This window comes from Mastomys coucha, unplaced genomic scaffold, assembly GCF_008632895.1.
Source record: "Mastomys coucha isolate ucsf_1 unplaced genomic scaffold, UCSF_Mcou_1 pScaffold4, whole genome shotgun sequence".
Classification (NCBI taxonomy): domain Eukaryota; kingdom Metazoa; phylum Chordata; class Mammalia; order Rodentia; family Muridae; genus Mastomys; species Mastomys coucha.
The window spans coordinates 43,600,718-43,613,720 of NW_022196910.1; the positions used below are offsets into that span (position 1 = coordinate 43,600,718).

The following is a 13,003-nucleotide window of genomic DNA, read 5'->3' on the forward strand; positions in this document are numbered from 1 at the left end:
AAGTTCTATCACGAAATTCCTTATCAATTTCTCACAGAACAAACTTTCTGGTCGGGTGCTAACTTGCAATGTAGATGCAACTACCCAATGCTCCCCTAGGTTAAGCTGAGGGCACCTTCCTAAGTGCAGAGCCTAGTGTGGACCCAGTGACAGATGTGCTTACAGCTGAGACAAAGTGGACGATGACTGACATTTAGTCACACCATTCAGTGTATCTGTAAAACCTGAGGGTTTTTCTGTTTTTCATGTTGAAGAAGAAATGTCACAATTTCAAATCAAAGTCAACACTGCAGTGAGGAGAGCTTTTCTACTTTATTACAAAGAGAAGAAGCCTTTATGTGGTCAGAAAATACAAGATTGATCTTTTTTTCTCTTCCTATGAAACGCTGCTGTTCAAACAGCCAGAGTGAATTGTCTCAGTTCACGTCTTGAAGCCCCATCACATTCACTTGGGTATGGATGTCCTTGGCTGCTGAAAATCTGGCCCTTTAGTGCACAGGGCGACAAAGTCCCCTGACCAGCAGTTCCAGAATGTCCCATTTTCATATATTGCATCCATGCACACCTCCTAAAAATGAGGTACAGCAGGGCAAACATTTTCCAAAATAGATGTCATATATATAATATATACACATTCGTACATACATACCTTTATTCATGTGATGTCCAAAATTTAAAAAAAATGTACACATTTATTACAAAATCGTAACAAAGACTGGACAGTGTTTTGCTCATTCTGGAAAGATGAAGCTCAGTGACAACACAGCCCTGGAGCCACCAGAGACTGTGGCAATCTCTCTACACAGTCATATGCTTGCAGTAAGCCTGGCGAAACTGCCTTTCAGAAACAGAAGGGGAAGTAAAATCAAAGAAGCAGACCTTGCTCATCTTTCCAAATGAAATACGAGAAGGATCTTCACATAAAAATGCACAAACATCTGTTCTTTTATTACCAATAGTGCTACAATGAACAATGCAAATTTTGTGGTCTAATTTTGTTGAGTCTTTTGTGGGTTTTCTTTTTTTACATTTAAGAAACTAAATGGTAACTTCTGTCAGTGTACTTGCTTGTCTTTATAGACCCAAGTCTGTCTGCTGGCAAAAAGAAAATAAATGAAAAACTTCAGACCCTGCTCAAACTAGAGAAAACAAATTACAAATTTAGTTGTTGGGCAGCACATAATTGGTAAGGCAGGACCTCAAATGGTGACCCTTTACGTAAGCCAATTGCCAGATCCTCAAGGAATTAAAACCAGGGTGCCTGAGCCACATCAGTTCTGCAGTTATGTCGAGTATTGTGCTGAGACAGCCATACCCCAAGAAAAGGGAAGTCTTTTAGAAGGCTTGCTGAGCAGGGTTGTAGTTGAAGGTGGATGGCAGGTGAGGCCGCTCTTCTAATTTGTCATATTCCAGATGGAACTCCTACAAAAGAATATCAAAATTGAGAATTTAAATTACTTCATAGTGCTCTTTTTAAAAACATTTACTGTGAGTATAGACATTTACTGTGTGTGTAGACAGACAGACAGACAGACAGACAGACAGACACACACACACACACACACACACACACACACAGAGTGCATGTGTAAGGGCCAGAGGAGAATCTACAAGGTATAGGACTTCTACCACATGTGTTCTGGGAATCAAACTTGGGAAGGTCATTAGTCTCCTTGGCAATAGCCTTTACCCCTGTGGCATCTCACTAGACAAATGTGTCTTTTAAGGTTTTCCCCCTCTTTGGTCAAAATATATTTTCTATCTGAATAACTCAAACAAGCCCACCTAAGAGACAACAGAGACACACACATACTGGCTCGTTCCCCTTCTAAGTAAACAGTCTGGACACAGCAGTGCCCTTTTGCCTACTCTCTGGTAGGTACACAGTATAGACTTCTGAATGTAGAATCAGTAACTCAGAAATGTGTATTCATAACAATTCTGTGCAAATTTTACTTAGAAATAAAAAGTGAGCCAGGCAGTGGTGGCACACGCCTTTAATCCCAGCGCTTGGGAAGCAGAGGCAGGCAGATTTCTGAGTTCGAGGCCAGCCTGATCTACAGAGTGAGTTCCAGGACATCCAGAGCTATACAGAGAAACCCTGTCTCGAAAAACCAAAAACCAAAAAAAAAAAAAAAAAAAAAAAAAAAAAAAAGTGAAATTATTACAGTTCTAATGCAAAAGACTGAAGATTAGAGTATATTTAAATAAAACATTCCAATAAAGTAAAAAACCACCAAAATAAGAAAAGACTCTGACATTTTGTTCATGTTTAAAATGAGGCAGTTCCCAATATCCCTTAATGATAATTCTTTTAAAAGAAAAGTTATATTTTAACTTAACTAGAATCTCAAGAAAACAAAGTGCTGAATACACATACAAATCTCAAGAACTCCCATTTCATAAATGGCAGATAATTTAACAGTCTTTTAAAACTAGATAGTGGTTTTGGTGTATAAATATCTGAAAGCTAACTGGATTACTGATTTTAATCAAACTGACTTTCAAATTGGTTTTGTTTTCACTGTAGACGCTTACTTGGGAGAGGGGCAAGCAGAGAGCAGTGCACAGGGAAGCTCGTTTTCTACTCCCCTCTCAGAACCTGGCTCAGGACCCCTGGCTTGTGAGCATCTGTATCACAGAGCCATCTTACTGCCCCTCCCCACTCTTTCTAAGACAAGGTCTTGCTGGGTAGTTTAGTCTGTCTTTGAAACTCCCTAAATAACCCAAGCTGGCTCCAAACTCTTAATTCCACCCACCCTAGCCTCCTGAATACCTGGGTTACAGGTTTGTGCCACCACCTGGCTTCAAGTTTTAAAATTTAAGAATATAAGTTTTCACACAATCACCACTAGAGAAGCAAATGTAACTGTATATTTAAAAACAAAAACAAATACCTCTGTAACCACAAAAAGGAGATGCTCTGAAATTACTCATTTTGTGACCCAAATCTAACTAGCACAAGCTATTCTGAAATCTCACTGAAGTTTTTAACCCTCAACATACATTATCTACTGAAGATTAAACAATACTGTGCTTGGTATCAAACTGACTCTATAATGGATGTTTCCACTATTAAATTAAATGAAATTTTCCACAGTTAATATGAAAGCTTAGGCCATAGTGACCAAACTTTTGGACACCAAATCAAGTATTCAATATTAGAGATATCACAATAACAATTAGACATATAACTTTTCAGCCTAGTATGAAGTAAAACTGAAGACAAAGCTATAGTTTGTCCATTTTATGTATGTTGGGATGTAGGATTAAACCCTCATAAGAGATACTGCAGACTAGGATCAAAACTCAAAAGGGTCTGTCTTAATATAACATGGAATGGTTTCATGAGTATTTATTTAATACTTTTAATACAAAACCCAACAAATTTACTTCATTATGCCCTCCAAATTAACTTTGAAAACATTATGTGCCTTCAAAAAGGTTTATATAGGTACTCTGTGGTGACATCATTTTTTAAAAAGATCTGTGTCATATGACTAAGAAAGGCACAAGGGCTGCTGGCTTACCAGCAAGAAGGAGCAAACACAAGGGCTGCTGTCTTTGGCTCCCCATAAGCCCTTGTTCCTCCCACTCATGGCTGAAGTTGAATTTCAACATTCACAATTTGCAAAAATCATTCAGCTAAACCATTCTTTGAAATGAAAATGCATATTAGTTTCTATAATATATAAGCTATAAAAAGTTTACCTGCAATTTTAATGAATGACAAACTGTAAGTCACACTGTATCCACACTGGCAAGCTACACTGTTTTATTAGTACTTAAACTAATTAACCACATCTATGTTAATGTTTCCCTCTATATAGTATTTTTTTTTAAAAAAAAAGAATAGTTTAAATCTAGGGAACATAAATACTTTACTAGTTAAAATATTCAAGAAATATTAAGAAATTATATAGGTCAAATCTTGTCTAAGAGGAAATATCAATAGAAGTATTGGTAATTTTTTGTCTTCTGTCTTCCACATATTTTTATTCTTCTTCAAGTGTTGCATCACTGTTACCTCTCTGCTTCCTAACTTATCGACAGCATCTCTTTTACATGTCAATGATATACACATATACTATGTATATATGTATGTATACATACACACTCTCTTGGACAGAATGTAGAAAAAAACTGCTTTGTCTATCACATCTAAAGCTTAGAAGAGTCAGTGGCCCTTAGCAAGAGCATCCTTAATGGCTTATGAGTTAATACAAAAAAGGTCTCCATGGTGGCTTGAGTAAGAACAGACTGAACAGGCCCATAGATCTGAATGCCCAGTCACTAAGGAGTAGAACTGTGTGACAGGATTAGAAGGAAGGATGAAGAGTGTGCCCTTTTGGAGGAAGTGTGTCACAGTGGGTGGGCTTTGAGGTTTCAAAAGCCCTTGCTAGGCCCCTCCTTCTTCCTGTTGCCTACTTATCAAATATAGGACTCTCAGCTCCTTCTCCAGCACCTTACCTGCCTACCTCCTGCCATGCTCTCTCTCATGATAATGGACTGACTCTCTGAACTGTAAGCCAGTCCACAATGAAATGTTTTCTTTTCTAAGAGTTGCCACGATCATGGTGCCTCTTCATAGCAAGTAAGACATGTTCTTTATGGACTTTAGCAACAGAACACTTAATTTTTCAAGTCATACTTTAACATGTATTATACAGTGCATATGAACATATTTGTTTTTAGTGGGAAATTTTGTTATAGGATACTGATTTTTAAAAGCAACATTTTCATGACTCAGTTTTCCAATTAAGAAAATTAGGCTCAGTGGTTAAGAGCACTGGCTGCTCTTCCAGCACTCAGGCTCAATTCTCAGCACCCACATGGTAGCTCACAACTGGTGTTCCAGGGAATCCAATACCCTCACACAAACATATAAGCAGGCAAAACACCAATGCACATAACATAAATTAATTAATTAAAAAATAGATGCACCAGAAATCCAGGAATATCTGTCAGTTTAAGTTAAGCCAAAAGAAGTCTACAATCTGAAATCTTTGAGAAAGCTATAGGTAGATAATAAGGAAAGCTCCATTACCTGAAAATGAACAGGAAAAACTTTTACTTACTAATTATATATGCAATCTATATTAGCAAAATTACAGAGGATACCACATTTTGCTAGTTATTTAGGGTCTCTTTAAAAGAAAGAATGAGCAAATAAAATGTCAAAATTTTACTTATACTATTATTATTGCTATTTTTTAAGATAAGATCTTACTATGTAGTCCTGAGTGGCCTAGAACTCGCAGAGACCTGCCTGGTCCTCAACTGTCTTAACATTACAGTCACACACTACGAAGCCTAGCTACATTATTAATTAAAATTCTGAAAATAAATAATTGACTACCTAGAACTGGAGCTCATTTATGTCAGGGGGAAAATGATTCTGATTTCAATAATCTATTAAGTAATTTGTCTTAGTAGTTCTATCATTGTTCTAAGTTCAGAAAATATCAGTTTTTTCATAACTACAAAAAATTCATACTTAAATTTTAGGAAGCAACAAAGTATCTTAAAGATAGTTACTAGAAATATGTGAAGAAATGCATATATAGTTTATTAAGGAATGTACTGATGTATACCAGGAAAATTAATGAAAATAATCATCTATATCAAGCATAAAATATATTATGCACTAGAAATCCTGCATTAGACAATGTGGAGTGACTGAGAAGGCACAAAGGACACAATGTGAACAGTTCCCACTTGTCCAGTGCCTTACAGACACAGCACACATCGCTACTGATCATACTCATTCACACTGTATCTCCACAAGCAAGATATTTAAAGTGGTAAACGAAGGATACAATACACTCTTTGAAACTAAGACATTTCCCATAATTATAACTGTTGAAATGACAGGTACAGTCTAAAGACTGAGTACTAGTCACATTTACCATTGAAAAACCTAAAGACAAACACCTAAACCAAAAACCAAAACAATTTTTACCCTCTTCTGTATTTTCTATTGGTTCATCTTTTTCTATTTCTTTTTTTTTTCTTTTTTCCTTTGGGGGGGCGGGGGTAAGGGGGTGGGTTGTCAAGATTGGGTTTGTCTGTATAGCCCTGGCTGTCCTGGAACTCACTCTGTAGACCAGGCTGGCCTCGAACTCAGAAATCTCAGAAATCAGAGGCACCTGCCTCTGCCTCCCAAGTGCTAGAATTAAAGGCGTGCACCACCACTGCCCGGCTCTTTTTCTATTTCTTTAAGCTTTAGAAGAACTTCCAGAAGGTCAACTTTTCTATGGTTTATATCTGGTAACACTTCATATTGTCTTCTTAAAATGTAAACATCCTATCAACCTGGTACACTAAACAGATAACCCCAAAGCAACAACCAAAATGCTGCCCAAATTTGTTTTAAAATTTATTAGAAATACTTTACTTCTTTTGAAATTTACTTTAAAAACTGCCTCATACTTTTCTACAGTCACTCAGAGAAACAGTTGGAATTCTCTGAAACTCTATGTAGGTTGTATTTACCCTCATGCTCACTGAGAAAAGCATCAGCTACTACACTCAAATGTAGAGTATCAACAAAGAAATCAACACAATTCAAAGGGGGGAATTTCCTTTGACAAGGTGATTTTGCAAAAAATCAAAGTTACAAACCAAAACGCAACTAAATAATTAACCTCCCCTATAGCCCATTTTCCCTTCAGTGTTCACACACAGGAATAATCAACAGTGAGCGTCTCAAATATCCTGCACGGAACGATCTGCAAACCACCTTTCTGTTTAAAAAAAAAATTCACACCGTGTAAAAAGAACATGAAAATGTGTGACTGGGTAAGACTATAAGAGAGTAGCTTTATTTGATAATTTGCCATTTACAAAATGTTTCACATATTAATAATTCTTACCCTAAGTCATAGAAATTTCTTATCAAATTTAATGATTTTCCTATTAGTGAGATAAGCTGGTTTTGTACACTCCTATGAGTTGACAAAAATCTGACATGCTCTGCACAAACATACTGTTGCATATTAGGAAGCCCAGGACATTCTTTAAAGTCAATGTCCACACATTTTGCATATGGAAAAACTATACCTTAGCTACTTTCCTCCAGTTGAGACAGTCGAAGAAGTAGTAGGTTCCCCGCTCATATGTGTTGGTTTTCATCGTTGGCTCCATGCCTGGTGCTCTGGTAATCCATACCCGCTCCTCCTTGTGGTATCTCCAATCACGGTTAAAACTTCAAGTTTTAAAAAAGAAACAATTAATTTCTTCTGTGACCCACACAAAACCAGAAAAATTATATATAAAATATATACATATGGAGGCATCTGGCTTTGCTATTAAATATAATCTTATTTATAGATAGCAAGATAATTTCTTTTGTTCCAAAAGCATATTCTTTAATGCACATTAAAGTTGAATCTACTCTATATAGACATAGTATTTTAAAAAGTATATGAGTATTTAAAAGATGTATATAATAGAACTTGGACAGACCAAACAAAGATACAATATACTAATAAAAATTGAAATACATGACAAAACAACAATCCATTGATTTTTATTACTAGGTAAGTTATTAAGTAAAATGCCCATTTGAACTGACTGACTAAATTCACACAATTTTATAGCTATGATAATAGAATATCTATTTTGTAAAGTTTAATTTTTAAATTTAAATAATAAATTGTTAGAATCTAAGAGGATAGCCTCAGAAGCCAGGCATTTATAAACTGGGGTAGCAATGTCCCAAGGGACAGATGTCCCACCACGACGAGCCTCCATGTAAAGACATGCTTTCCTGCAGTTTGGTAGTTCAGACATAGATGACATGACAAAAAAAGCCAATTACAGATGGATGAGGCAGTCGATAGTTATTTATTATGACTGGATTAATTAACCTCACTTCACAAAAATGAGAGGGAAATGGGGAAAAAATAAAGTAAATTCAACTGAGAAATTTAAAAAACTGACAATTTATTATCAGCATAAAGGCACAAACACGCAAGATCTTGTCTCTATAGTAATCACTAATGTGTATCAAATAATGAGACTCTGTGTCTATTCAAAATAAACATCTGGTTCTATGAGAACCACAACCACGAGTCCTGGTTTATAACTCACATTCAAAAAACTAAATTCACCACACATGCCACTTCAGATAGTGGACATCAAGTTTAAAATTCTTTTTATATTACAATGATTATAAAGCTATAATGTGCTCTCAAAATAAACAAAATTCATTTTACTAAAAATGAAAGTAATTCAAGTTCTTTTCTTTATACTTTGTTGCTGTTGAGGTGATCCAGGAATGAAGCTAAGACCTGGAGCTGCTAGCCAGGCACTGCAACCCCAACATTTCTCTCTGCTAACAACTTACTGTAACCCCAACATCTCTCTCTGCTAACAACTTACTTCAACCCCAACATCTCTGCTAGCTAGGCTTTGCAACCCCAACATCTCTGCTAGCAGCTTATATTTCATGAAATGGAGAATCGTCAATAAAAAAACAAACCCATAACCATCATTATTTTAAAAACCTTCTATCCAAGATATGCTAGGAGAAAGTGATATGATATATTGAACATACAGCTCTACTGCAGCTAAGAGTTGTAATACATCCCCGCCGTTCATGTAATACAGATAGAAGAGGAGGTCTTCTCCGTATCGGCCAAGTTTGATTGCAGCCAGCTATGAAAGACAAATTACGCTAAATTGTAAAACAAAGGTAAACATTTCAAAAAACAACTGCTACAACTAAAATAAAAATGGAGGGATAAACAGAAATCCTTCATTTAGCACAGACAACTATCATTTAAACAAACAGGAATCCCATGGAATTTCAGCTACACAGGTCTTGCAAATGCCAGCTGAATCTACATGCAGAGTGATTCACAAATCATTTCTAGCATATCACACAGGATAAGCTTAAAAATCAGAGACAATACTCATATTTTGTTTAAATGAATGCCTAAAAGATAAATAAGCTTTTCACATTTCCTTCCAAAACATAGAAAACAGCCTACAATACTATATACCTAGGATAAGTACAATCATCTTAAGTTCTCATGCTTACACAGAGCACCTGACGTATCTACCTAATCACAGGGCCTACCTGAGCCGCTACCCAGTCAGTCACTCAGCTTTTCCGCATGCCTCAGGGTTATGCAGTTCCCTCCCAGTGCCTTCTCCTCCTACTCTGCTGGCAGTTCTGAATGCATGGTATTATCTAGTACTTTTCACACTGGTCTAAGGCTGTGGAGCACTTAGGCAACTGTGGCCTCAGGTCTACAGTACTGGTGCAGCACAGACAGTGGAAAAATGTCGAATAACTTCAAAAAGGTGTCTGGGGGTTGTTCCGTTAAAACATTTTATCTGGATAACATCTCTTATGAGTAAGGGCATAAAATAAGAATGTCAGGAGGAGAACCACCACATTTTCCAAGTTAGTTTATTTCCATTCACTATGGTTACAATTATTGATTACAAGAAATATTTTATCATTCCTAACATTATTTGGTTTAAAAAAATAAGACCTACAACATTAATTTTATTAATAAAAATAGAAATAAAATTGTTATCCATGTGAATGGCATACAGAAGCATATCCCAAAGACTGCTAGCAGATTAGCATGCCATCTGAACTTAAAGTAGTACCAAGACAGTAGACAAAATATATGTCCAAGAACAGAAAGCTACACTCACCTTATCCCTAATGTGAATGTTTGTTAAATATTCTGATGGAACATGGAAGTCTGCATAATAAAACAACAAACAGAGGTGTTACTAGCTGAGTCTTAGAAAGTATCTTTTAAACAATCCGAACACAAACAGACTCTCCTACCTATGTCCTGAGGCCGGCAGGGTGAAGAAGCCCAGGGTGATGCAAACTTGGGATAGAGATTTCTGAACAAGTAAAAAAGAAGCCACTTTAAAGAACAAAGTAGAAAATTGCATTTCTATCTTAATTTCAGGAAAATGGGGAAAAAAATTTCAAATAAAAAATAAGCATCCTTCCTAGTTCCCTTTACTGCAACTTTATAGCAGAAAAATAACACAGGAGTGCTTCCTTTAGTGTCCCACCAACAGAATATAAAGCACAGCAAATCAAAATATACTTAGGTACAAAATGTATATGGTCTAAACTATCTATAATTAACAATGTTTTAAGTTCATTTTTACACTACTCTCCAGCTATATTACTATCCATGTCCACCTCACTCAAACCCTCAATGATGAGGAGGCAGATTTCGTACTCACTAAACACATATGTGAGTGCCTATTACATGCACCTGGAACTGTTCAAGATGCTCTGAAGAAGTTAAATGATCAAAGAGAAGACTGCTGATATTGGAAAACTTTCTGTTTAAGTGTATGGCTAACTGGATACTGGCAGATAACTGGTGTAACAGATAAGTAATACTGGCTATATAATTACACAGGGTGGCAGTTTAAGTTTGACAAACTCAGATGTAAACAAATATTCAAGGATATGAGAGCAATAATCACAGGTAGTTAGCTAGTAGAACACTGCACTAGTCAGGGCAAATATTAGAACAACTGAGACAGAGACAGCTTGACATGAGGCAGTGGAAGGCAGCCAGTGAACAAAGGGAAAAGCTTCTGAGGTGGAGTCAGAAGAAAGAGACAGGATAACTTGAACACTGCAGGGCTGCTATTCAGGGAGGTTTTAAATTAGAACAACAAATCTGTACTTGGTACTGAGCACAGAAAGAATTATCTTGAGTGCTACACAAAGCCATATAAAAAGAGCAAGAAGAAAACCAAGAATCCCTGCTGTGATATGCTGGGAGAATATTCAGGCAACAAACTAGAGTGGTAGCAATTTAATGAGAGTATGATTGGATTCGGTATCTATTTGAGAGAACTGCATGTGAGAGAAGAGGAAGGAGAGACTTAAGGATGATGTCGAGTTTCTGAAAGTATTAATGGAGAACAAGAAAGCATTGACACGGTGTAGGTTTAACCCAAATCTTAAAGTGATATTTAGCTAGTAATGACATCTAAAATCTCAAGTTCAAGAAAAAGGTCTGCAATGGGAATATGTGTTTGGAATTTTCATTTTATGTGGTCCTTAAAAGCACAAGTCTAGATAAGATCATTGAGAGGACAATCCAAAGGTCAAGGAGAGATGATATGGGTGAGGGAAATTGAGGGATGAGACAGCGTCATCAGGTAAGAATGACATCTTTAAAATCAAGTGAGGAATGAGCACCAAGAGAAAGGAGGAATGTTGCTGAACAGTTTAGTGGAGTCATGGGAACAGATTCCTAGTAAAAACGGATTTAATAGAATGAGAGAAGACAAATTAGAAAAAAAATCAAGATGATTCATTTGAGATAGTTTGCTTCAAAAAAAAAAAATTAAAAATGTGATAACTCAAAGGCGGTTGAATCAAGATAATGTAATTTTGATACAAATGGAAAAATATGTTTCTCTGTAGTTGACTAGAAATGTCAAAACAGAAATGTTGTAAGTTGGGAAGGGAATCATGGCATGTACCTGTAATATCATCTCTCAGACAGAAGCAGGAGGGCTTAGTTAAGAACTACCCTGGACTACACCAGCAAGACCATTTCCAAAGTCCTGGGGGGCGGGAGTGTGTGAGGATATAGCTTAGGGGTAGAGCACTTGCCTACTGTATACAACACTGGTTTGGATGCCAGTACCAGGGAAAGGAGAAAAAGTTAAGATTCACATTCATGAGTTTTTACAAAGTTTTAGTAGGAAGCATGGACCAAATACTTTGGCAACGGCATGTCAGATTTAGACTGGTGGCAGATCATTAGATTTGGAGGCAGGACCAGGTTAATGCCGTCTTCTATTTGCTCACACCTGTCTTTGTAAAGTAAAAATGGAAGCCAGGTCATTATTAGAGCCATGGAAAGGAGGAAACGCTATCACTGGCTTGATGAAACACAAAACAGTCACATAGGATAACAGCAGCAAAAAACCCAACCAACCAACCAACCAACCAACCAACCAACCAACCAACCTAACCAACCAACCTAACCAAACACACCCAAAAGCAAACAAAAGGTTGTGAAAGGATTATGTCATCAGGTAGGAGTATGCCTGCAAAATTTTGGATTCATTTTTAAGTTCTTGAACATGAGTGTGCAGCAAGACCAGACAATAAAATTATGCTTTTCTGTAGTCTAACCAGAAGATGGTCAAGAATGAAACACAGAGATACAACAACAGATACAGAATCTAAGATGCAAGTATGATGAGAAATGAGAAGGGCAGACAGTCTAGCTTGCCTAAGAGAGCAATTATGATTCATCATAAAAATTAATGGTGAAGTTATTAGCTCATCAAAGAGGAGGAGATAAGAATACTGAGGAAGGCAGAAGAATTAAAGAATGAGAAGTTCCAATAGAATCAAATGATATAGAAGTCGCAACCACAAGAGAGACATGGGAAACAGTGATAGATAGAAAGCAAGCAACAAGGTAAACTTATGGTGAGCCTATAGTTCCAAATAATGACAAGATCAATGGGCTGGATCAAGATGTGGCTTGGGGAGGGACCCAAATGCCTTGTAGATGGCTCCTTGGTATTTCCCAGTGGCAGTGATCTGAGGGGTAGCTAGAAGGGATGGCCCAGGAGTAAGTAGGCTGATGCAGAGATTAGATACAAGTCTGAGGCTCTCTGGGGTGGTACAGGATACAGGATAATGCCTATAATGCCTGCCTGGGTTACTCTGTCTTCAAAAGAAAAAGGTAACAGTATGAGAATCTATTACATGCTAGCAGATATGTACAAACATGGAAGGAAAAACTTACTCAGGTGAGTTCAGATTGAGGCCTAATGTTGTTAAGTCACTTCCTAAAGCAAGATGTACCATTCCTGGGTCTGTCTCTGCTGCCCTGATAAATGTTAACAGGCCAATCATTCCAAATTGGTCCGTCACCATCCCTTGAGGAATGTTAGTAACTCGACCTGGTTAAGAAAAACACAGTTATTTTTACTTGATATTAAGAAGAGTAGAGACAAATGTACTTTAAAA

At 36.9% G+C, this 13,003-nt stretch overlaps 1 protein-coding gene across 13 annotated transcripts in view; it reads right to left on the bottom strand.

Moving 5' to 3' along the window:
* Positions 1-293: 293 nt before the first annotated feature.
* The window catches only part of Cnot2 (CCR4-NOT transcription complex subunit 2), a 91,824-nt gene continuing 79,114 nt past the window's right edge, over positions 294-13,003 (bottom strand). For all 13 annotated transcript variants that reach the window (XM_031349845.1, XM_031349834.1, XM_031349844.1 and 10 more), the window contains 6 exons: positions 12,780-12,936; positions 9,815-9,876; positions 9,676-9,725; positions 8,561-8,661; positions 7,063-7,207; positions 294-1,422 (listed from right to left, as the gene is read on the bottom strand). In XM_031349845.1, the coding sequence (XP_031205705.1) occupies positions 1,336-1,422; positions 7,063-7,207; positions 8,561-8,661; positions 9,676-9,725; positions 9,815-9,876; positions 12,780-12,936 (602 nt within the window). In that variant the 3' untranslated portion in view covers positions 294-1,335. The remainder of the gene's footprint in view (positions 1,423-7,062; positions 7,208-8,560; positions 8,662-9,675; positions 9,726-9,814; positions 9,877-12,779; positions 12,937-13,003) is intronic.